The 24,835-nt window shown below is 43.8% G+C and overlaps 1 protein-coding gene across 49 annotated transcripts in view; it reads left to right on the forward strand.

Moving 5' to 3' along the window:
• The window catches only part of APC (APC regulator of WNT signaling pathway), a 182,287-nt gene that overhangs the window by 76,117 nt on the left and 81,335 nt on the right, over positions 1 to 24,835 (forward strand). For 5 of the 49 annotated variants that reach the window (XM_070075975.1, XM_070075993.1, XM_070075979.1 and 2 more), the window contains exon 1: positions 15,624 to 15,745. The exons of 38 other annotated variants lie outside the window; for them this stretch is intronic. Coding sequence is in view for 5 of the 11 variants with exons in the window: in XM_051834510.2 (XP_051690470.1) it covers positions 15,671 to 15,745 (75 nt within the window). In the remaining 6 variants the exon portion in view is untranslated. Of the gene's footprint in view, positions 1 to 15,537; positions 15,746 to 24,835 lie in introns of those variants that run through there. 6 more of the 49 variants (XM_070075981.1, XM_070075989.1, XM_051834510.2 and 3 more) reach the window with 5 other exon arrangements.

Genomic DNA, 24,835 nt, shown 5'->3' on the forward strand with positions numbered 1-24,835 from the left:
GCCTGGTGTGCTGGTGCTGCAGGCAGAGGATTAGCCTAGTGAGCCGTGGTGCTGGCCACTGATGATGATTTATTTTTAAAGATTTATTTATTTGAAAGGCAGAATGACAGAGAAAGAGAGAGATCTTCCATCTGCTGGTTCACTCCCTGAATACCTGCAATAACTAGAGCTAGGCTAGGCTGTAGCCAGGAATCAGGAACTCCATCTAGTCATCCCCATGGGTGGCAGGAACCCAAGTCCTTGGACCATCGCCGGCTGCCTCCCAGGTGAATGCAGTGTGGATGTCCCAAGCAGCAGCTTAATTTGCTGCATCACAGTCCTCCCTCCAAAGTGATGATTTGTCAGTATTTCTGGCATGTTCTACACAGAGGAAGCTGACTGAGGGGAAGGGGTCCAGTCACATGCCACAAGTGCCACAGCCACAGCCCCACTGCTGCAGGCACAGCCCCCCTCGCCCCGGCACCCAGCGAGGCTGCTCAGAGTGGCCCGGAGGGCTGTGCTGTGGCTCAGCGGCTTCCCAGGCACATCCTCAGGGGGCACCCTCAAGGCATTCTGTGAAGCACCACCTTGGTGCCACCACTCTGTCACCACCAGCTGGTTCTGTGACAGGAGCGAGAAACTCCCCTCCTCTTTCCAGTCCTGGCTTTAGGAGCTGAGCACTTGCCTTATGTGCGACCTTGTTGCCACGCAGAGCAGATGGAGAGTGGCTGCCACGGCCTCCCTGGAGGAGAGTGTGGGCTGCAGTGGGCCTGCCCCTCCCTGGGCCTTCTGGGCTTGAGGTTTCTCTGTAACCTTGTCCTCCTCGGGGGGTGTGACCTTCTTGGCTGGCGTTTTCTTCTTAGCATCCAGCTTGGGAGCTTTTATGCCTGCTGTCTTGTCAGATGGGAAGGAGTTTTGGTGAACTTGTTAAAGGCCCTCTGTAATTCTGGCAGTGGAGGCTTCTGAGTGTTAGTTACATCACCCATTGTCTTGTTCACTTTAGTTAGGTATTGTATGTGATTTCCTTCAGACCTGGTATAGAAATGCTCATATGTCTGTCTAGGCCAGGCTGTCTTTAAAGCTATTGAATTCAGGTGTTACCCAGAAATCTGAGTAGTTTAGAGTATCTTTCATTCACAAAATTATGAATTCCAGCTATGATCTGTAGAAATTTAAGATGCTGGGATATTTATGCTAGAATAGTTGGAAGAATACTATTATGTATACTACGATTACATGCCACAATGTAAAATGAGACTGAGAAAAACAAATTAACCATTTGCTAAGATTGAGTTAATCTTTAGAGGAGTAAGAATTTGAAAGACTTAATTCTGATGAGCCAGACACAGAAAGACAAAAACTGCATGTTCCCCCTTATATGTGGGAGCTAAAATTTAAAAAGGAAAAAAAAATTTTAATCTGAAAAGAAATGCTTGTGTGTATCAGTATTGCTGCAAGTATAGTTGTGTGAATCTTGGTTTTATACCTTTGTGAAACTAGTATGTTAAGAATGTTTTGATGGTGTAGTAGATTGAGCCACTGCCTGTGACGCTGGCATCCCTTATGAGTGCAGGTTCATGTTCCAGCTCCCTCCTAATGTGCCTGGAAGAACAGTAGAGGATGGCCCAGCTGCTTGGGCCCCTGCACCCGTGTGGGAGACCTGGAAGAAGTTCCTGGCTTCTGGCTTCCATCTGGCCCAGCACCGGCCATTGTGGCCTTTTGGGGAGTGAACCAGCAGATAGAAGATCTCATGCTTGATCTCTCTCTCTCCCTGTCTCTCTTTGCCTGTCTCTCTCCCTCTTTCTGCAACTCTGCCTTTCAAATAAATAAATAAGTCTTAAACATAATTTCATTAAAAAATGTTAGACTAAAATTTACTATAAATGGGTGAAATGGTCATCTTTCCATTTATTATTGTTTATAGCCCTTGTGTATATTCCTGCTAAACTAAGGTGGTTTTGCTTTTTACTTGTTAAACTTTTTATTTGGTTAAACCCTTGATGTAACATAAATTAAAAATGTTATCTCCAAAACTAAAAAAAGAGAAAAAGAGAGGGTGGGAAGGAACGGGGGAGGGAAGAAGGGAATATCATTTTATTAGAATTTTATCTATGAACTATTTTGAATCTGTTAAAAACTAAAAATTAAATAAATTTTTAAAAAGAAAGAAAAAGATTTAATTCTGTGGAATGTGCAAGGTTGTATAGGGTAGGAAGATCTGTGAATCAAGTGGTTTACATATCTCAGTAGACATCCATGTGACATGTAAGAGAGATAGTTGGGTATTCAGAGATTAAAATGGATATGGAAGTTGGAGATTGAGCATCACATAGATGCTTCTCACAACCATGAGACTAGGTCAGAATACAGTTAGGAGAGAAGGCAGTGCTGAAATGGAGCTCTGAGACTTCTTGTTTTAGAAAACTAGTTGAAGAGGCAGAGCGATTAAATGAATTTAGGGCACAGAGGAGAGCCTGGAGAATGTGTGTAGAAGCCAAGAAATCTATTAAGGAAAAAGAGCGTTATCAGCTTTGTATAATAGTGCTAAGTTTTTGTGCTAAGAGGAGGCCAGTGGAGCTTGGCCATGTGATGCTCAATGGCTGCCTTGACAGTTAAGCTTCAGGAAATTGTTTAGGATTAGGTAGGTTAAAGGGTGAAATAGAGGTGAGAAAGTTGAACCAGGAGATGGAAGCTGCTAGATGAAGAAATGTTACAGAGAAGTTGGGTGATATCTGATGAACAGTGTAAGGTCGAGAGAGGACTTTGTAAAGGTGAGTGGCACTAGAGCACATTTGTGTGCGCATGGGATGATCCTGTAGGGAAGGAGAAAATGGTCAGAAGAGTAAGGAGATAGTGAGGAGTGACTCCTTGAAAAACAAGAGTAGTTGGAATCCATTGCATCAGTAGAGGTATTGGCCTTTCATAGGAGGAGGGGTATTTGGAGAAAAGCAGCTGTTTAGGTTTGGTAGAGAAAAAAGAGGGGATTTCTGTCAAATAGCTTTTATGTTCTCATTGATGTAGGTCTTCAGCTGAGAACGGCATAGATACATACATGTCTGTTAACAGATTTGAGGAGACAGTACAGGTATGAGAACTTGGCGTGTGGGAGAAAAGCTTTCTCGGCAGCATAGGCACTGTTGTGTCTCTTCAGTTATAGTCTGTGGGTGAAGGTGGCAGTGGGGCAGAGCACCAGGGGCGGTACAGGCTGTGCAGCTGACGGGCATATCAGAAGGTCTTGGGTGTTTAAGGAAGAAGGAGAAATGGTTTATAAGTGGCAATTGGAGCAAAGGGCACATTGTTTTCCTCCCTTTGACCTCTTCAGTATCCCACCAATCTTGTCTCCTGAGCAAAAGGACGTGGGATACGACAGGAAAACAGGGAAGACTGTGTGACCAGGTTTCAGATAGGTGAAGAGGATATTCCCTGAAGAGCTTGAAGTTATAGGTAAAGTATACTGTTTAATTTTGTAGGTCACATGAATTTCAATGCTGTTAGAGTAAAAACCATGTCAGACTTGTGAAATTCAAATATTCTTTTGTGGGAGGGACAGAAATGAAAAGCATGCTAGTGGTTCCAAAGTCCAGATGTCTGGTTTGATGTGGATCTGGTATGGCAGGAGAAGTGTTGACCGTAACGATGGCTCAGCCCTGCTCACAGAAGACCAGCATAGACTGCCATAGTGCCCAGGTGTACAATAAGTGATGCTGTTTCTGGAGGGACATTTCATCTCTGCTTGTTGTCCTGGAGTAACATGTTCCTGCCTTAACTTCTGTTGGTTACCACCACTGCCTCGTCTTTGCCAGGCAATTAAAATTGGACTTGCCTGCTTCTAAGCTATTTGGGGGCTCTGGTTTTATGGGGGGCCAAGAACTTAATGGATCAAAATGAGAATAGAATTTAGATGAAAATGACTGCAGAGTTTCAGGAAGTCAGGGGATAAGAAGCCTTTTAGGGAATACTTTGATTTAAAATTTTTTATTTACTTTATTTGAAAAGCAGAGAAACAGAAAACTCCCACCTGCTGGTTGACTCCTCAAGTGCCCACAACAGCCAGGACTTAGCCAGGCCAAACCCTAGGTCTCCCATGTGGGTGGTGGTGACCCAAGTACTCCCAGGGTGCACATTAGCAGGAAGCCGAAATCGAGACTGGAGCTGGAACTTGAACCCAGGTACTCTGATAGGGGACATAGTGCCTCCCTGTCCAAGTGGCATCATTAAGTGCTGTGCCAGAAAGCTGCCTCAGTTTGATCTTTTAATGGCTCCCTATCCCTAATCCTGAAGCAAGCACAAAGTGTTTTTAGTGCATTATGGTCTCTTATTAGTAAAGACTGTGTCTTGGTGCATTTTATCCTACTGTAGCAAGTGGTTTATTTAGCTCACAGTTGGGGGGCAGGGAAGCTCAAGATTGGACATTTGCATTTGGCAAGTGCCTCTTGCTGCTGTATTGCAGTATGGTACTTGGCATCTAATGACAGGAGCACGTTGAGAGGCAAGTGGGCACATCTGGAGTAGAGGAGACAGAAGGGCAACCTGCCCTCCAGAACAGGTTCAGTCTTACAAACCCAGTCTTAGGAGAAAGACATTAATTCCCCTCTTCAGTGCCTCTCCTCCCAACTCCACTACACTGGCAGCAGATTTCAGCTGAGTGGAAACTGTAGCCACACCACAACAGAGGAGGAATAAGCAGCTACCCTATGCTTGTTCTTGATTCACTTGTGTTTTTAAGGTTTACTCGTAATGTACTCATCAAATAATTAATGTCCACTTTATAATTTCTCCTGGGACAGTGCTTATATAGTTGGGAAGATGAAACCAGAGTTAATCTTCAGAAACTCAGTCTGTTGTGGGGATAGATATTAGTTGATAATTTAGGCACTGTGGGAGCTTATAGGGCAAAGCACCTGACTGTTTAGGGTATTTTGAGGCAGCTTCACAGAATTGGGCCTTAAAGTATGAGAGTAGTAGTTCTTTCATATCCCTGCCTTGGTCATTTGAGCACATACCTTGGTCCAGGCAGAGCCCTAGAATACTGCTGAGAGTACGGTGATGGTTATAGGAGTCTTGTCCTTGAGTACCTGAGTGAGAAAGACCAATGCACAGGTAACGCCAAGTGTGCTGTCAGTGAGATAGCTGATAAGCACAGGCATTTCTGGAAACGGGCGGGGACAAAGGAAGAGCTAACTCTGGCAAGGAGAATTAGGGAAGACTTTTGGGAGATGTTATCTAAACGGGGTCATAAAAAAATGAATCCGCATTAGCAAGATGAGCAGAATAGCCCTCTCGCAACTGAAATAGTAAACTGCTGGTGGTGCACGGGAGCCCTGTGATGGACGTGTAGCTGGGTAAGGATGATGGAGAGGTGTGAAAGGCCAGATCATAAGGACCTTCATGAGTTTGCCCTGATTTTGTTACCATTTGAGTGCTGTCACAAGTAGAAAATACTAATTTTGGCAGGCCTTTTTAGCACCAGGCAGTTGCGGACTCTTTTTTAATAGGTATAGCATAGAGCTTTTTTGTTATTGTAAAAGTGGTACAGGCAGCTATTAAAATAAAAAAGCGTGAAGCAGTAAAAGAAAAATGCTACTCAATTCTACTAACCCAGAGGAAACCCCTGTTAAGTTTCTCCATTATTTTAAAAACATCTCTCGCAGGCTGGCGCTGCGGCTCACTAAGCTAATCCTCCGCCTGCGGCGCCGGCACCCTGGGTTCTAGTCCTGGTTGGGGCGCCGGATTCTGTCCCGGTTACTCCTCTTCCAGTCCAGCTCTCTGCTGTGGCCTGGGAGTGTAGTGGAGGATGGCCCAAGTCCTTGGGCCCTGCACCCTCATGGGAGACCAGGAGGAAGCACCTGGGTCCTGGCTTTGGATCAGTGCAGCGCCGGCCGTGGCAGCCATTTGGGGGGTGAATCAATGGAAGGAAGACCTTTCTCTCTTTCTCTCTCACTGTCTGACTCTGCCTGTCAAAGAAATAAGAAAAAATTATTTAGTTGAAAAGAAGAGCGAGAGAGGTCGATCTTCCACTTGCTGGCTTACTCCCCAAATGGCCACAATAGCTGGGGCTGGAGCAGGCCAAAGCCAGGATGCAGGGACTCCATCCTGGTTTTCTACAAGGCATACCGGGTTCTAGTTCCGGTCGGGGCGCCGGATTCTGTCCTGGTTGCCCCTCTTCCAGGCCAGCTCTCTGCTGTGGCCTGGGAGTGCAGTGGAGGATGGCCCAAGTGCTTGGGCCCTGCCCCCCATGGGAGACCAGGGGTGCAGGGCCTGGGTCCTGCCATCAGATCAGCGCAGTGCACCGGCCGCAGTGTGCCAGTTGCAGCGGCCGTCACTGTCCACTCTGCCTGTCAAAAAATAAAATAAAAATAAATTAAAATAAAAATTAAAATTATTAAAAAAAAAAAACTCACACAGGATATTGTCCTCAATACCAGAGCAGTGTTAGAAGAAAATTGTTTCATAAGGAGGAGGAAAAGCCAACTTTCTTTAAAAAAAAAAAAAAAAAAAAAGATTTATTTATTTATTTGAAAGGCAGTTACAGAGAGGCAGAGAAAGAGAGAAAGAAATCTTCCATCCACTGGTTCACTCCCCAAATGACCACAACGGCCAGAGCTGGGCCAATCTGAAGCCAAGAGCCAGGAGCTTCTTCCAGGTCTCCCACGCGAGTACAGGGGCCCAAGCACTTGGGCCATCTTTCACTGCTTTCTCAGGCCATAGCAGGGAGCTCGATCGGAAGAGGAGCAGCCGGGTCTCTAGCTGGCACCCATATGGGATGCTGGCACTGCAGACTGTGGCTTTACCTACTACACCACAGCGCCGGCCTCGAAAAGCCAACTTTCTAACTTCTAGACAAACAAGATTTTATGTAGAGTGTTTCTATGAAAAAGTGATTGATGGACCCTGCCAAATTGTGTGATCACTGCAGAGGAGACTTTTTTTTAAACGAACTTTGTGTTCTTTGTTACGAAATAACACATATCAAGTCCCAAGTCTTTTATTGAGCAAATCTTAACTGCTTACTGCTTGTCTTGGTTAAATAACTGACCTCCTTTGGAGAGAGTTTAGGAAAAAGCCTATATCATATTATGTGAGGTACAGACTGGCTTGGGATCAAGGTGCTTACTGATAGCTGACGTATATTGAAAAAAGTATTTGAATATAAAATATGTGAAATTAAGTTTAGTACAATTTTTAAATCTAACCCTCAGTGAAAGTTATGTGACACATCAAAAAATTCTGTCCGAACCTAGAGTACTTGGCAAAGAGCATTTAACTTATTTTATTTTTTAAAACTTTATATTGAAATAAAAAATTACCTTTATTAAAAATTGTCTTGATTTTCCTATTCTCCCTCTAAAACATTATATTAAATATTCATTAAAAACTTTTATTATTAGGTGACTCATTTTCCTAATCCTTAAAATAAATCTGTATGTTAGGTATTATTAGGAAGCAATCCAAGTGACCCAGAGTTTTCTGATTTGATTAACACAGTCCAGTAATTCTAGGTAGATTTGAAGTTTGAACTAATACTAGCATACATTGATCTTGAGACATCCAGAAGTGAAATAGGAGTGCAGTCTCTGCTCTGCCTTAATGTTTACAATTCAGGGGCAGGCGGTCATGTGGTCTGAATGCTAATTAAGTCACCTGCAACCCAATTGGAGTGCCTGCCTTCAGTTCCCAGCTCCAGTTCCTGACTCCAGCCTCCAGCTCATGTGGACCCTTCAAGGCAGCAGTGGTAGTAGCTCATGTAACTGGTTTCCTAATACCCACATAGGAGTCCTGGGTGGAGTTCCTGGCTACTGGCTTTGGCCTCACCCGTTGTTTAGGTCAGTAAACCAGCAGGTTGGTGTGTTCTCTGTTTCTCAAATAAATGAATTGAAATTAAAAAAATAAAGTTTAGCATAAAGCAAGAGGAAGGGAAAACAGCCAGAAAGAAAATACTATAGTATTAGGCAATGCCTTCTGCAGTTAGTAATAAAGAATGTTGAAAAAGTTGTTTTAGTTTTCCCACTCCTTTAAGTAAGAGTTTGGAGATAGTGCTATTAGAATAGAAGACCCAGTGTTTAGGTTTCAAGCTCTAGTAAATAAACACCATTATTAGGAACTATAGTTATCATTTCATGTGCACTAAATTTTGTTTTAATATCAGTTAAAATTGTTTTCCTGTATCAGTTCTGATATATTCCACAGTCCAATTCATGTGTTATAAACTGGTAATTGATATATTAAGTAATCTAGGCACTTCATGACATTTCATGTTAATGCAGTGTTAATTTTTAATTCTGTTTCCTAGGACAAAGTCTTTAAAAAAAAAAAAACTCATTCTGTGTGCTCTTCTTTCTTGAAATCACTCTGACACCCTAAACATTTGATGCTGTTGTTGTGAGCTTAAGTCCATGAGTTCTTTATTGTTAAAATGATACCTTTATAAATATGTTTTATAAAGTTATATTGTAAAATTATACCTTTGGGAACAATCATGTAACTTTTATATGTTAGGTGAAGATCAAAATTTAAAGGGGCCAGTGCTGTGGTATAGTGTGTTGGGCCTCTGCCTGTGGCACTAGTATCCTATATGGACACAGGTTCAAATCCCAGCTGCTCCGCTTTCTATCCAGCTCCCTGCTAATGGCCTGGGAAAGCAGTGGAGGATGGCCCAAGTGCTTGGGCTCCTGTACCTATGTGGGAGACCCATAGGAAGCTCCTGACTGCTGGCTTCAGATCAGCCCAACTCTGGCTGGTACAGCCATTTGGTGAGTGAACCAGCGGACGGAAGACCCCTTTCTCTCTCTTTAACTCTGCCTCCCAAATAAATAAATAAATCTTTTTAAAAAAAATATTAAAAAGACATACTTTAAAAAATACATAGGCAAGCATAAAATCTTGTTTTAAATATTTACTTTTTTAATGAAATTAGAACTTAAAAAATTGCTTGAGACACAGAGTAGGCTCCCATCTGCTGGTTCACTCCCCAAGTATCCACAGGAGGCCAGGCCAGGACTAGAGCCAGGACCCAGGAACACAGTCCAAGTCTTCCATGTAGGAGGCAGAAACCCAGTTGCTTGAGCCATCACCACTGCTTTCCAGCTTCTACATTCATGGGAAACTGGAGCAGGAATCATAGCTGGAAATCCAGTCCAGGCATGCCAGTATGGGATGTGAGTATCTTAACTGTTAGGCTAAATGAAGTGCCAGAATTTTTCTCTTTCCTAAAGAAAAGATAATTGAAAACATTGTGGGCTGTGAAACTAGAGTTTTGCCAAGTTAGGACATTTTAAGAATTTATTTATTAAAATTTCTTATTTCTATACAAATATTTTAATCTTATTAATTGAATAAAATGGTTGCCAAAGACCATTTTGTTTTTCATCTTATTGATGGCATAAAATTAATAAATAACCGGGGGTAGTCCTTTTGTGCAGAGATCAAGGTGTTTTGCCTGTTAAATCTGTGTACCTGGTTCTAGTCCCAGCTCTACTTCTGATTCTAGCTTCCTGCTAACACACATCCTAGGAGGCTGCAATGATGGCTCAAGTAGTTGGTTTCCCCTGCCAGGCTCAAGTAGTTGGGTTCCTGCCACCCAGGTGGGAGACTAAGTTCCTGGCTCCTTGCTTTGGCCTGGTCCAGCCCTGGCTATTGGAAACATTTGGGAAGTCAACCAAAGGATGGGAAGGCTCTGTCCCTTGCTTTTCAAGTAAACAGCTTAAAATTTTTAAAAGAAAGTAACTGTTATCAAAATTTCCAAAATGACATTAAATAAATAGAATAGATGATTTTTGGAGGCATGTTTTCCAGTTGAAAAGGTTTTTCGGTATTACATTTGGCATGAATGAATAATGGTTTGCATACTATTTCTGATTATTTCTCTTCTGGTCCAGTTAGTGTTTGTGAACTAGTCATATGTGGAACATATACATATTTTCATTGTCTATAGGAGCTGTGTGTTTTTTAACCTAACCTAATGGACAAGGCTGAAATCTCTACCCTGAAAAATTGCTAAATATTCTCCAGGTCTACTTTGTCTCTGAAGCTTTTCTTGATTAGCTAGTCAGAAACTATCTAATTTTTTCCATTCTTCAAGAATGTGTTGCTTTGTCATAAAACTCTTGGGATACCTGTGTTAGTCACCTCCCAAATTATAAATTGATGTCTTATGCATTACATCATCTACATTCATTTATGACCAGAAAGCACTAAACCCTTTATTTGTTTAATCATTTATTAGAGAGACAGAGATAAGAAGACAGAGCTGTGATGACTGGCTCACTCCCCAAATACCCACAGTGGCTGGGGTCAGGCCAGACAGAAGCCAGGAGCCAGGAACCCAATCCATGTTTTCCATGTGGATGGCCGTACCTAACCACCCAAGCCCTCATCTGCTGCCCCCCAAAGTGTACATCAACAGAGAGCTGGAGTCAGGAGCAGAACTGGGACTTGAACCCAGGCACTCTGATATGGGATGTGGGTGTCCCAACCAGCAGCTTAACCACTAGACCAAACGCCCATCCCCAAGCACTGTTGAAGGTGCGAGGGAATGGGGTCAGTGCTGTGGCGCAGCTGGTTAGCACCAGCCTGAAGCACTGACATCATATATGGATTCTAGTTCAAGTTCCACTACTTCACTTCCTGACCAGCTCTCTGCTAATGCACCCGGGGACACAGTGGAGTGTGGCCCACGGGTTTGGGCTCCTACACCCATGTGGGAGACTCAGATGAAGCTCCTGGCTCCTAGCCAGAAAATTTTTGCTTCTACCACTGGCCCAGCCCTGCCTCGCTGTTGTGGCAATTTGGGGAGTGAACCAGTGGATGGGAGATCTCTTTCTCTCTCTCTCTCTCTCTCTCTCTTTCAAATAAATAAATTTTTAAATTTTTTAAAAATATGAGGGAAATAGCATTTGAGGAGAGTCTAGGTTCCTGCGCAATTAATGTTTCAGTTTGGGAAACTATGATGAGAGAAACAAAATTAAATAAATATATAGATAGAACTTTTTAGATCTCCAATGCCAAAATTACAAAACATCACGAGATGGTAGATGGTTTGAGGACCTCACGAGTGTTGGTAAGGTGGTCTTGCAAAGTATCTTGGAACACAGGGCATTCATGTTGAAACCTTTGGGGATGTGGGAGCAGAGTTTTGCCAAGGCATGAGAGAGGAATGGGGACAGGTAGAAGTGTTGAGGGCAGGAGCTGGACTGTGCAGTGTAAGGCAAGGTAACAAATTTTAAAATTTATTCTCATTTCATTGGGAAGCCAGTGAATGACTTGAAGTTTTAAGTTCTCTTGTGATTACATTGGGTCTATCTGAGATAATCTTCCCATTTTGAAGATCAGCTAATTAATTACCTTAATTATATTTGTGAAGTTCCTTTACCACGTAATTATGGTATATTCACTAAAGCAGTACCCGGAACAGGCAAGTTACGGGCTCCTACAGGGTCTAGAGTTTTAACAAAATACTTCATTTAAGCCCTTGCTCTACTATTAGCCTGTCAGAACATCTTCATTGGAAGTCTTTTGTACTTAATTTAAAGTCATTCCTTAAACTCATGTTAATGCCAAAAATACTGGATGTACACCATTAAATATTAGATGAAATCAAATGTGGGCTCCACCCTTGAGATTTTTGTAGTCAGGATCAGTAAAGGAGTAACACATGCCATAACAGAGATAACAGTAGATAACAGAATGCAAATTCTGAAATTGTTAGACTCACCATTGTGGTGTGGTAGGCAGATTAATGGCTTAAAGATGTGCCTTATTCCCCAAAACCTGTGAATATGTTAGATTATGTGACTGAGCGGAATTAAGGTACCAGACATTGGAATGATTATTAAGAGTCTAACATAAGGGTCTTTAAAGTGGCTCCTTAAGAGTGAAAGAAGGTATAAGAAAATAAGGGAGAAGGAGGTACCACAGTAGCAACAAAGTCAGAGTCCTGCAGGGTGAGGGTCCAGCCCACCATTGCCAGCTGAGAAGGTGGAGGGAGGGGGCTGTGAGCACAGAGACAAGGACATAGACTGTCCTGCAGAGCCTCCAGGATGCTCTGTTTGGACTATTGGACTACAGAATGATCAGATTCTAAATCTGTGCCACTTAAAGCCACTAAATTTGTGGTAATTTATTGTGGCAACCACAGCCAAGTTAATACACTTAGGAAGTATTTTAGTGGAGGAACACTGATTAACATGCCCTTTAGGGCACTCTGTGATTAACCTCCAAACCTTCTGGATTCCACTGTCAGCAGTGGGAGGCCATGGAATGTTCTTGAACCGGAGTGTAGGAAACTATTTTGATGTCTGCTGATTAGAGAGGAAAGAGATTGAAGGATAAAAACTAAAATTCTGGGGCCGGCACTCTGGTATGCAGGTGAAGTCACTGCTTGTAGTGCCAGCATCCCATATGGGTGCCAGTTCAAGTTCTAGCTGCTCCACTTCCAATTCAACTCTCTGTTATGGCCTGGGAAAGCAGTGGAAGATGGGAGACCAGGGGTGCAGGGCCCAAGCACTTGGGCCATCCTCCACTGCACTCCCGGGCCACAGCAGAGAGCTGGCCTGGAAGAGGGGCAACCGGGACAGAATCCAGCGCCCCGACCCGGACTAGAACCTGGAGTGCTGGCGCCGCAAGGCGGAGGATTAGCCTAGTGAGCCGCGGTGCCGGCCTAAACTAAAGTCTTAAGTTAGACAAAATAGGTCTTGTGAAAAATGGAATGCTAGATTTTAGACAATAAGGATTCTATTAATCCTATTTTGTCAGTCTTTTTATATTTTTAAAAGCCGAAAGAGATTCAGAAGGCTTTTTAAAAGTGAATTATGTATTCATATTTATGAAATTTTCTTTTAGAGTTGATCATAATGAACACTGATATTTGAAATAGAGGATGTTTGTTAGTACAACCTTAAAACAACCTTAATATAAAATTTACTTCATTGTGATCAGAAAATATCTTTAGTACATAGACATGTATCGTGTAAGTGGCTAGATGTTTGCTTAATTACGGATAACGTGTGCAAACCTGTGAACACAAATTCAGTTAAGACTTCATTGTATTCAAATATGGCCCAGTATATTTTGATTGTATATTTTTTATTTATTTATTTTTTGGACAGGCAGAGTTAGACAGAGAGAGAGACAGAGAGAAAGGTCTTCCTTTTTTCCGTTGGTTCACCCCCCAAATGGCCACTACGGCTGGCGCGCTTCGACCAGCGTGCTGCGCCCATCCAAAGCCAGGAGCCAGGTGCTTCCTCCTGGTCTCCCATGCGGGTGCAGGGCCCAAGCACTTGGGCCATCCTCCACTGTCTTCCCGAGCCACAGCAGAGAGCTGGACTGGAAGAGGAACAACCGGGACAGGATCCGGCGCCCCAACCGGGACTAGAACTTGGGGTGCTGGGGCCTCGGGCAGAGGATTAGCCAAGTGAGCCATGGCGCTGGCGATTGTAACTTTTAACTTTTTTTAACTATAGTTTTTAAAATAGCTGATTTTTTTAAAAAAGATTTATTTATTTATTTATTTGAAAGAGTTACACAGAGAGAGAAGAGGCGGAGAGAGGCAGGTCTTCTATCCCCTGGTTCACTCTCCAGTTGGCTGCAACAGCCAGAGCTGTGCCGATCTGAAGCCAGGAGCTTCTTCCCATGCAGGGGCAGGGGCCCGAGGAACCTGGGCCATCTTCTGCTGTCCCAGGCCATAGCAGAGAGCTGGATCAGAAGTGGAGCAGCCTGAACTTAAACCGGTGTCCATATGGGATGCCGGCATTGCAGACGGCAGCTTGACCCACTGTGCCACAGCGCCGGCCCCTGAATTTATTTTTAAACATAGGATTCAAAGCACACTTCTGTGGAAGTACTAAGAAAACTGGTTTGAACAATCTTAGTAATTCAGTTGACATCATTATAAAATGTCGAGTTTTTAGATTGTCCTGGTTTTGTATTTGAGGCATGATGGTTAATGAACATGTAATGGTCATATAACTCTCTGTAAAACTTTGTTGTTTAAATTACTAACTGATTTCTACAACATAGCTAGTTAAAAATTAGACAAATAGTTTGGCTACAAACTGGCTTACCACATAATAGCTTGAGCCATTGTTTGGGTCAAGAGTGATAGACTTAGTTGTATCTTACAATCTAAGAAGTAATATATTTTGGGGAGTTTTTGAAATATATTCTTTGTTTTGAGAGGAACTTCCTCTTTCTGGAAGTTCTGGCTCTGAGAAATGATCTAGTCTGAGTTTGTCACAAGTAATCAGTGACTGTATAAATAATTAAGTCCTGTGCTGTGAGTCATGCACTTTAAGAAAGGATTCTGAAAGCCTTTGTAAAATGAATTCATTCTCATCAGAGATTGAGGATACAGTCAGGTTGATTTACATATTTGCTTATTTCAAATATGAAGGGAAATTGCTTCTAAATGTATTTAGACTTTAGAATATTGTTTCTTGTTTTTAAAAAAATATTTATTATTTGATTTGAAAGAGCTACCAGAGAGAGAGAAGAATAGGCAGAGGGGGAGAGTGGTCTTCATCCACTGATTCACTCCCCAACTGGCTTCAACAGCCGGAGCCGTGCCCGATCCGCAGCCAGGAGCCAGGAGCCTCCTCTGGGTCTCCCACCCAGGTGCAGGGGCCCAAGCTCTTGGTCCATCTTCTACTGCTTTCCCAGGCCAAAGCAGAGAGCTGGATCGGAAGTGGAGCAGCCTGGACTCAAACCAGCGTCCATATGGGATGCCGGCACTGCAAGGCGGCGGCTTTACCAGCTGTGCCACAGCGTCAGCTCCTAGAATATAGTGTTTCTAGTTACAGTATTATTTGGTCAGTGTTGAAGTCATTCATTTGCTTATTCAACACGTCTTTAAGACATTTGCTACACACGCATGCCAGGCATTATAAGAGACTAATTTAAAAAAATCCAGAAACCCAAAGGAGAAGCAGAAATCACCCTATAATCTTACCTTCCAAGGATTGCCTCTATGAACTGCCTCACATACGCTAATAGCTTCTTTTCATATATGAGAGAAATTTAGAATAGAGAGTAGTAAACGTACCTCATTTAAAACCCTGAAGCCTGGTATCTTTAAATTTAAATAGATACTGTAATCCCCCCCCCCCACACACACACACAACAGGGCTTAACCTCTTGGGGATGTGGATTTCCCTCCTGATTTGTAAATTAGTCCTGTGAGCGCACGTGGTTACATCGGATGGGCTATAGAATTTGCACTGAGGTGTTCCAGGTCAGCCTTAGGTTGGTGACTGACAGATGGACTGTGTGAGGATCTGAAAGCGCTCGCGTGTGAGCGCGCTGTTCCCTTCTGGAAGGGCGCAGACTGTCGCCGAGGTGGAGGGACCCAGGCCGGGTGGCTCCGGGTCCTGACCACGGCCTTTCTGGGAACTGTATTTGTAATTCACGCATCATTCGCGTGACTAACCAGTCAGTGACTTCCAATAGAAAATTACTCATTGTAATTATTTAACAGAATCGTAGGCTGCGGACATGGGCGTCCTGGCACAGGAGATGTCCTTTATCACTGCCACCCCACCCCCATCACGGGGGCGCCCGGGAGGCCTGCGCGGCAGGGCGGGTCCGAGCCGGCCGGGCAGAGCGAGCGAGCGGCCGGGCCGTGGAGTCCGTGGACGCGTCTCCGGGCGCTCCGCTCCGCGGCCGGCTGCCGATTGGCTGCGCGCGGGCACACGTGACCGACATGTGGCTGTATTGGCGCAGCCCGCCCGGGTGCCGCTGGAGACGGAATGGAGGTGCTGCCGAGCTTGGAAATGGGGTAGGTGCTGGAGCCAAGGTGGCCAGGCAGGCTGCGGGGGAGGGGAGCCGCGTCCCCTCGCCTGCCTGAGCGCGAGCGCTGGCCTGGCCGCGGCCACGGCTGCGCCTAGCGGGGAGGGGGGGCAGGGGCGTCGCCCCCACCCCTGCTGCAGGGGGATGGCTTTCCTGCGCCTGCATCCAGGGTTTTGACAGAAGAGGAAGGAGGGGGAGGGGGAGAAGTTCAGGGGAGTCTGCTGGCTTTGCAGCTGGAAGGGGTTTTGTTTTAGGCTGCCTGTTGACCGAGTAGTGTGGAATAGCAGTATCTAAGGAGACGGTGGAGGACGACAAAGAATGGAGCACATTCATGGCGAGGAGCGCAGGCTCCAGCCCTCTGAAAGGCTTCCTTCCTCCCTGGCCCAAGGACGCGTGCAGTGGTAGCCAAGAGGGGACACAAAGCTGCTGCTGATGGCTGACTTCAGTGCAGCCAGTATAGGGGCTGCCGGGCTGGGGAAGGGGAGGACGCAGGCTTGGCGCCTGGAGGTGTTTGGGGTCGGCTGGTGAGGTCTTGTCGCCAGGAGCGTGCTGCCTTTTACGGAACATCCAAGTGGACTGCTCGTGTTGGGAAAGGTGCGGTGCCTTTGTTAGTCAGGGAGTGCAGCGTCGTGGCTGCTTGCGGATGACTGCAGCGTTGCTTTCCCCGTCAGGCTGCGGAGGAAGAGGCAGCCTTGCAGCAGATGCTGGGGTAGAAGGCCGCTGACCAGAGCCGTCCTGTATCACTGCGGCCTGAAGAGGAAAACATCGTGCCTGCTTTTTACAGTAGGCAGGAGGCCAGGTTACGAGTAGGTGACAGGGGAATGTATAGGACGCTTTGATTCTGTGTCACAAAAGAGATGCTCAGATGTTTGACTTAACATAAATCCTGTAGGAAACCTTAATAAATTATGTATGAAATAGTGAATCTTATTTGTTGGTAGTAGCTTTTATGCCATTAATTAGGTCATTCAAGAGCAAATCATTTTATAATGCAAATTTCTTTGTGAAAAATAATGACAAATTTTCATAAGCCTAGTATCTAAAATCTGTATTAAGTAATTTTATATTTCTCTTGGCTACTTTAAATATCACTGAATGACGTACAGGCAAATATTTTAAATAAAATACCATAGCTTTTTTTTAAGGATGTGCTTCTATTTAGTGAATACTTTTGATGTGAAGTGTTTTTCATTGTACTTATTTACCCCTTTATTTAAATGTCTAAAAAAATGTGTGTTTTCAGATTGAGTGTAGTTTTAAATGCCAGTCTTTATGCATATTCATGGTAACCAGCCTGCCATGCCACCCTGCTCCCTGAAGGAGGATGGCAAGGGCTTTGCAAAGCCCTCCACATCAGTGACGGTGCCTCTTACATAGCATTTGTGGAGTAGAAGGTCTGAAGAGAACTTACAGTTTTGTCTCAGTAACTTTTTCAAGATAATAAGGAATTGGACTTGAATAAATAGAACTATAAATTGTTAATTGATAAAATAATTTTACTCTTTTAAAAAAATTTCTGTTTTACTGATTACCTCATGATAGATCTTGGGAATAATAGTACTTAGGGTCTGTTTTAAATCTGAGAGAAACTTGACTGGAATTAAAAGATGGCACCTTGAAACTCCAAATGAAATTTGATAACTAATACTATTCAAGTCCTTGAATCTCAATTAGTATAATTCCTGAGAATCTGCAAAATTCTTATTTTTACATAAATTAATTCATTTTACCATTTAAGCAGCTCAGTGTTGGATTATTTTCATTCTAAATGTTAAAATACTCCTAATCAGATATCTTGTGACTTTATCCAGGGTCATGTATTGTATAAGAATGTGAAGAACTTAGCTTTTCTATTTTATTTTAATCCTATAAAACTATTTTATAATGCTGCTTACTACCTAGAAAAATAATATATAACAGAAATGATTTGAAAAGCAATGGGAAAAATTTAAAAAGAATTTTAAAAAAGCAATGGAAATCAGTGACAAATCACTCATCAAAAAAAAAACGTACTTGGTAGTAGATTTTTAACTACAGAATGTTTTATAAAATACTGGTTAACTAAGCAAATAGGCAGCAGTTTTCATAATATTCCTAAATTTACTTTTAAAAAGTCATCTTATTAATCACATGAGTACTTTTGAATAGAATAACAGTAGACTGAGATATTTTTCCAAATAAGAATTAGGGCAGATAGTGTGGCACAGAGGGTTAACCTACCATGTGGCATCTGGCATCCCATTTGGGCCCGGATCAAGACCCACTTCTGCTTCTGACCAGCTCCCTGCTTATGCATGTGTGAGGCAGCAGAAGATGGCCCAAGTTCTTGGGTTCTAGCCACCACGTGGGAGACCTGAATGGAGTTCCTGGCTCCAGGCTTCAACCTTTTCTAGCCCTGGCTGTTGTGGACATTTGGGGAGTCAACAGTGGATGGATGGTGTGTCTCTGTCTCTTCCTCTCTGTCACTCTGCCCTTGAAATAAATAAATCTTTAAAGAAATTAAGAAGTAAATAACTAAAGACATGTTGATTTTATTCTTTACATATATAAAATAATCTATGCTTGAGCTGTTGGCTTTAGGAGTCTTTGAAATTATCTGTTGTTAATCAACTTTAGCCAGAATTATGTGATTAAGGAATTCAAGTTAAATATTCATAAGTATACTTTATGAATGGAGTCAGAATTATTGATGTTTTTCAGTTGCATTAATTGTTCAGTAGATTTCTTTATTAAAGAAAGAGACAGAAGCTGATAGAGGGAGCTCCCATCCCCTGATTCACTCCCTGAATGCCTACAGGAGTTAGAACTAGCCAGGCTGGAGCCGAAAGCCAGGAATTCAGTCAGTCTCCCATGTCAGTGGCAGGAGCCCCATCACTTGAGCCATTGCTCTGCCTCCCCAGGTCTGCATTAGCAAGAAACCGGAGTCAGGAGCCAGAGCTGGGTGCTCCAGCTACTCCAGGCACTCCATTAAGGGACACGGGCTTCTCAACTAGTAGGCCAAATGTCCACCCCACTCAGTGGGGTTTTGTTTTTACCATTTTCCCCATTTTGTACTGTAACTACTTTCACACAATTTAATCATTTTTATATAAATTTAAATAAATGTCTTCTTCAATTTTGATTTCCATCTTTTTTTGTGTGTTAGAGTGTGAGTAAAACCTGTCTACACAAGCACATAAGATGGGATGCTGCATTATGGTTTAGAAAAGATGAATAACACTTGAAGAAATACATTCACTATATTTTTGAGTACTTATTAAATGGCATGATGCTGAAGAGTCAAAGAAAATGTGGAAACTAACCTCTAAGAAACTTGTGATAGAACTAGTTGAAGTTGTATTGCAAAGCAACGCTGATTGCTTTGATTACTCTTAGGATCTTTAAGTTTATACAACATAAAATATCTTCCAATTCAGAGAAATATGATGGATTGCTTTTTGAAGCACTGTGCCTTTGCATAAAATTTGCCTGGAATCACATATATTTTGAAAAGTTAATTACTTTTGAAGTATGTGCGCTGAGAAGGTTAATTGAAGTGATTTCTACACCCTTTTGCTCTAACAGTCAGTGATACAAGTCTGGGTCTTTGCAGGTTGACTGTTACAAAGGAAAGGTATGCCAGCCCTCGTTTGGTGTAGGGGGCATCTCGTGTTCTCAGAAATCGTTTTGTAAAGCAAGTCATGGCATCGTGAGTCTGCACATGGCAGCCTTCTCCCCTTTGTTCCCTGACCACTTCTGCTTCCCTTATGCGCACACTCAGATGTGTTCTTAAATACGCATGAATTCTTGTGAAGTGCTTAGCATCATTTGTATGTCTGTTTTTGTACAGTTTGTGAAGTTTTCAAAAGGTTTTTAATGATAAAATATAAGAGTCAACATTCCTAACCATTTTTAAAAGTACAATTCTGTGGCATTAAAAATCTTCACAGGGCTGCTTTGTGGCACCGCGGTTAAGCTGCTGCCTGGGATAACCACATCTCGTATCAGAGTGCCAGTTCTTGTCTCAGCTACTCCATTTCCAGTCCAGCTTCCTAATGCATCTGGAGGTAGTAGATGATAGCTCAAATGCTTGGGCCCCTGCCATCCATTTGGGAGACCTGAATGGAGTTCCTAGCTCCATGCTTTGGCCTTGGCCAGCACTGACTGTCGCTCACATTTGTCAAGTATACCAGCAGATGGAAGACCCTCTGTGTGTGTCTCTGTCTCTCTGTTGCTGTGCCTTTCAAGTAGATGAAAATAAATAAACTTTTAAAAAATACATTCACCTTCATCTGAAGCCATCACTACCATCCCATTTCCAGAACGGTTTAATCTTCCCTAGCTGAAATTCTGTATGCATTGGACAGTAACTCCCCATTTCTCCGTCCCCTAATCCCTGGCAGTCACCACAACTCTTTCTCTCCTCTGCATTTTCTTTTAATTTAGTTTTGTTTGAAAGCCAGAGCCAGGTATTGAACCCAGGTATTTCAGTTTGGGATGTGGTCTCTTCACTGGTGTCTGTAGTCTAGGTGCTTACCCCTACATCTTTGTGAATGTGACTACTCTAGCAACCTCATCGTATAAGAAGAATCATACAATATTTATCCATTTGTGACTGGCTTTTTTCATTTAGCATAGTGTCTTAAAGTGCATCCATGTTACAGCATGTGTCAGAATTTCCTTTTGAAGGCTAATGTTCCATTTCATATTTATATCACATTTTGTTTATCCCTTGATCTGTCAAGGACTCTTCTGTTGCTTCCATCTTTTCTGTGGCTTCTGTCTTTTTTCGATTGTGAATAACGCTCCTGTGTATTTGCTATAGGAATACAATCTTGAAGGCCCTGCTTTTGCTGTTCTAAGTGCCCAAGACTGTTTTGTTTTGTTCTGACATGTTTTCTGACATGTTTTCGTCTGTTTGAGAGACAGAGAGAGAGGGAAAGGCAGAGTACTCCTATCTTGGGATTCACTCCCCAAATGCCTGCAGTGGTGTGGCTGAGCCTGGGCCAAAGCCAGGAGGCACAATCCAGGTCCTACCATGTGGGTTGCAAGAGCCCAGTCACTTGAGCCAAAACCTGCTGCCTCACAGAGTGTGCATTGTCAGGAAGGCAGAGTCAGGAGTGTGGAGCCAGATTGAACCTGGGTACTCTGATAAGGGATGGGGGCCTTTCAGTCACTAGGCCAGCTGCCCACTCCTTCTGTGTTTGTGATGCTTAGAATTTCTATGATTTTTGAATGTTTTAAACTTGATACTGTTTTAAAGTTCTGTCTGTGTTATGTCCATCTAGTGTATGATGCTAACTCTGCTGTGTAGTATTCTCTGTTATCTGTCTCTATTCCTTCAGTGAAGATCCTAGTTTTTACCACAAACACTGATGTGGTATGTACATACTCATATGAGACGCCTTATGGATAATGCATTTTACCACAACTTAGTGGCTTAAACAACAGACATTACTGTTTCAGAGTTTCTGTGGGGCAAAAAATTCAGGAGTTGGGTGGCCTGGCTTTGGACCTCTCTTGTAGTTGCAGTCCCAGTGCCAGCCAGGGCTGCCGACATTGGAAGGGCCTGGCTAGACTGTGGGATCCAGTTCTAACACAGCTCACCCACATGATGTCAGTTTCTCACTGGCCACTGGCAGGGGGCCCTGAGTCCCTGACACATGGGCCTCTGCGTGGGGCTGCCTGAGTATCTTCATGGTGGCTGTCTTCTCCCAGCCACCACAGCAAGAAGGGAAGCACCATCCTGTCCACTATATCTGTCCTATTAGAAATGAGTCATCATGTCCTGCCCACACAAGACAGTCAGATTCCACCTGTGGACTGAGTGGAGTCAGAGAATTTGTGGACATATTTTAAGATCTTACGTGTACCAGTGAGATTGCACTGGAATTTATCCCTAAGAAGGATAAATTGTTTCCTGCTGCTGTGTGGTGAGTTCCACAAACACATTGTTTAAAGCAACCCAAATTTATTTTCTTACAGACCTGCTTCAGAAATCTGAAGTGGATTTTCACTGGGTCGAAGTCAGGCCGTCAACAGCTCTGTTTTCCTCCACAACCACTAGGGAAGAACCCATTTCCTTGTTTTGTTGCGGCTTCTCAAAGCCACCTGCATTGCTTGGCTTGTGGTACCTTTCTCCATCATTGGTGCTCCCAGCATGCTGACTGCCTGATCTGACCCTCTGCTTCTGGTGTCGTGTAGCCTGCTTTGGCCTCCTTGTTAACCCTGGTGATTACCTTAGGTTTACCCAGGGATCCAGGAGAGCCTGCCTCATGTTCCTTAATCACATCTGCAAAGTCATTAGCCACACTCCTAAGTTGTGGGATTGGGATGTGGACATCTTTGTAGGGCCATTATTATGTTTACTATAGGCAGACACATAGAGTTCTTTATCTTTTCAAGCTGAAGCTTTTTTTTTTTTTAAGGTATTTATGCTTTTGTGAATGAATGTTACTTTCTTGTGGTAAATTTTTTAAAAGATTTATTTATTTATTTGAAAGTCAGAGTTAGAGAGAGGGGAGAAACAGAGATCTTTCATTGCTGATTCACTCTCCAAATGGCCGCAACAGCCAGGGCTGGGCCCATTAGGAGCCAGGAGCTTCTTCCAGGTCTCACACATGGGTGAGGGGCTCAAGGACTTAGTCCATCTTCCGCTGCTTTCCCAGGCACATTAGCAGGGAGCTGGAACAGAAGTGGAGCAGTCAGGATTTGAACTGGCACCCATATGGGATGCTGGCATTGTAGACGCAGCTTAACCTAATGCCACAGTGCTGACCCTTGCGGTAAATTTAAATTTTCATCATCATATTTGTTTAAAGTAATTTAATGTATCAATTGCTTTTTTTTTTTTTTGGACAGGCAGAATTAGACAGTGAGAGAGAGAGACAGAAAGAAAGGTCTTCCTTTCCTTTGGTTTGCCCCCCAAATAGCCGCTACGGCCGGCGCACTGCACCAATCCGAAGCCTGGAGCCAGGTACTTCCTCCTGGTCTCCCATGCGGGTGCAGGGCCCAAGCACTTGGGCCATCCTCCACTGCCTTCCTGGGCCACAGCAGAGAGCTGGCCTGGAAGAGGAGCAACCGGGACAGAATCCGGCGCCCCAACTGGGACTAGAACCCGGGGTGCCGGCGCCACAAGGCGAAGGATTAGCCAAGTGAGCCATGGTGCCGGCCTCAATTGCTTTTGAAATATATTTTCCGCTTGCTATTTTAGAGTCTTGGTTTTATTATCACTTAATGTATGTTATTGTATTCACTAATACTGACATAGTCTGTAGTAGAAATTGAGAAGCATTATTTAAATTTGCCTGCTTGCCACGCAGGCTGTTGTAACCTTGTTTCTGTGGTGCTCTGCCTTACACTGTGAAGTCACCTGGCCAGTGTTGTTCCAGCCCATGTTTTCTCTCTTATACCATCTTTTTAGTCCATCTTCCACTGATGTCGCCACATTGAATTTCAGCTAAATTAGCTAGATGTTTCTGCAAATATGTATCATTTTCCCAACCTCTGACCTTTGATCATGCTGTGTCTTTTGGATTACTCTTCTCTCACATTTGTGTTTGTTACAATCATGTCAACTCTCAAATACCTTTCTAAAAAGTTTATTAAACGTTTACATTCTGAACGCTTTTCCTCCATTTTCTGAACAAGATGTGGCTCCCATAGGAACTCTATCAGTGCTTTTTTATTAAAAAAAAAAAAAAAAGTCTTTTCATCTACTTGAAAGACAGAGTAATGCACACACTTGAAAGACAGAGTAACGCACACATAGTTGCACACACGTTTTTGTCTGCTGGTTCACTCCCCAAATGTTCACCATGGGTGGGGTGAGGCTGGGAGCCTGGAACTCCTCCAGGTCTTCTCTGTAGGTAGAAGCAACCCAAGCACCTGAACTGTGATCTGCTTCTTCCTAGGATGCACTAGCAGAAAGCTGGACCAGAGCAGAAGTGGGAGGACTTATCAGCACTGCAGCATGGGGGGTGCGTTTATTTCCCAGCAGCACCACAGTGCCTACCCAGTGTCCATGCTTGTGAACCCACATTTGCCCTTGAGTTGTAGCCAATTTGTATTTTAGCTTAGGTCTCCTGTGGATGAGAGTCTTGAGATGCCCTATGTGGGGTACTTTACTTTAGAAAGAGATCAAGGTCATACAAGTCCAGGCCTGGAGAGAGTGTGATGGCAGGAGGGACAGCTAGTGTAAGCTCACATGTCAGCACCCTGCACAGTAGTGACTTGACCTTCCAGGACTTGCTGAGAAATCATGTGCCTCGGAACTGTCCACCCAGGGGAAAGAACTGTGTACCTGGTTCCCAGTCTCATTGGGTCACGAATTGCCCCATCAGGTGTTCAGTCCTATAGGGGTAGTACTTGCATGAGTGTCGGAACACTCACTAAGGTGTGTCCAAGATGCCCTAGGACAGAAAGCAAGAGGTGCCTGGGGCAGTGGATGTGTCAGCAGTTCACCTTTGGAGCAGGCTGGCCGATGTAGCAGGTGTTGCTGTGGGTTCGTTTCTGAGATGAAGAGTGTGGTAGGGGCAAGAGGCGCAGAGTCACCACACAGACCCTGGGAGTAGGGTGAAAGCAGACCTGAGGCAAGCAGCCTGCAGACTCATTTATTTCAGTTGCTACAGTAGCTTATATAGCCAAGGCAGCCAATCTGGTCAAGGGGCAGTCTATGCCCTAACCAATCACACTCTGTTGCCAGGCAGTTTCTGTTGCCAGCGGCCATCTTGGCATGGCCTTCTCATTCCACCACAAGCAGGGAGTGGAGAGCAGGAGTGAGGCGGCACCCAGAAGTTGGCACGCATGTACAGTGTTCCCGTGCACCCTCTCTGTTGGCAGAGTTCCCTTTCCTAAATAATCAGCCTCTGGAGAAGAAGGGATATGTCAGTGTATCTCCCCCACCCCACCTGTGTATTGTTTTCCCAGAGCTGCTGCAATGGAGTACCGCAGACTGGTGGCTTTTAAAACAAGCCAGATACACCCCTTACAGTTCTGGAGGGGACACGTCCAGAATCAGGGTATTGACAAGGTTACTTCTTTCTGGGGGCTCTGGGCCAGGGGGAGAGTTCCACTCAGTGCCTCTTTCTCAGCTTTAGCT

This window comes from Oryctolagus cuniculus, chromosome 6 (genome assembly GCF_964237555.1).
Source record: "Oryctolagus cuniculus chromosome 6, mOryCun1.1, whole genome shotgun sequence".
NCBI classification, from domain to species: domain Eukaryota; kingdom Metazoa; phylum Chordata; class Mammalia; order Lagomorpha; family Leporidae; genus Oryctolagus; species Oryctolagus cuniculus.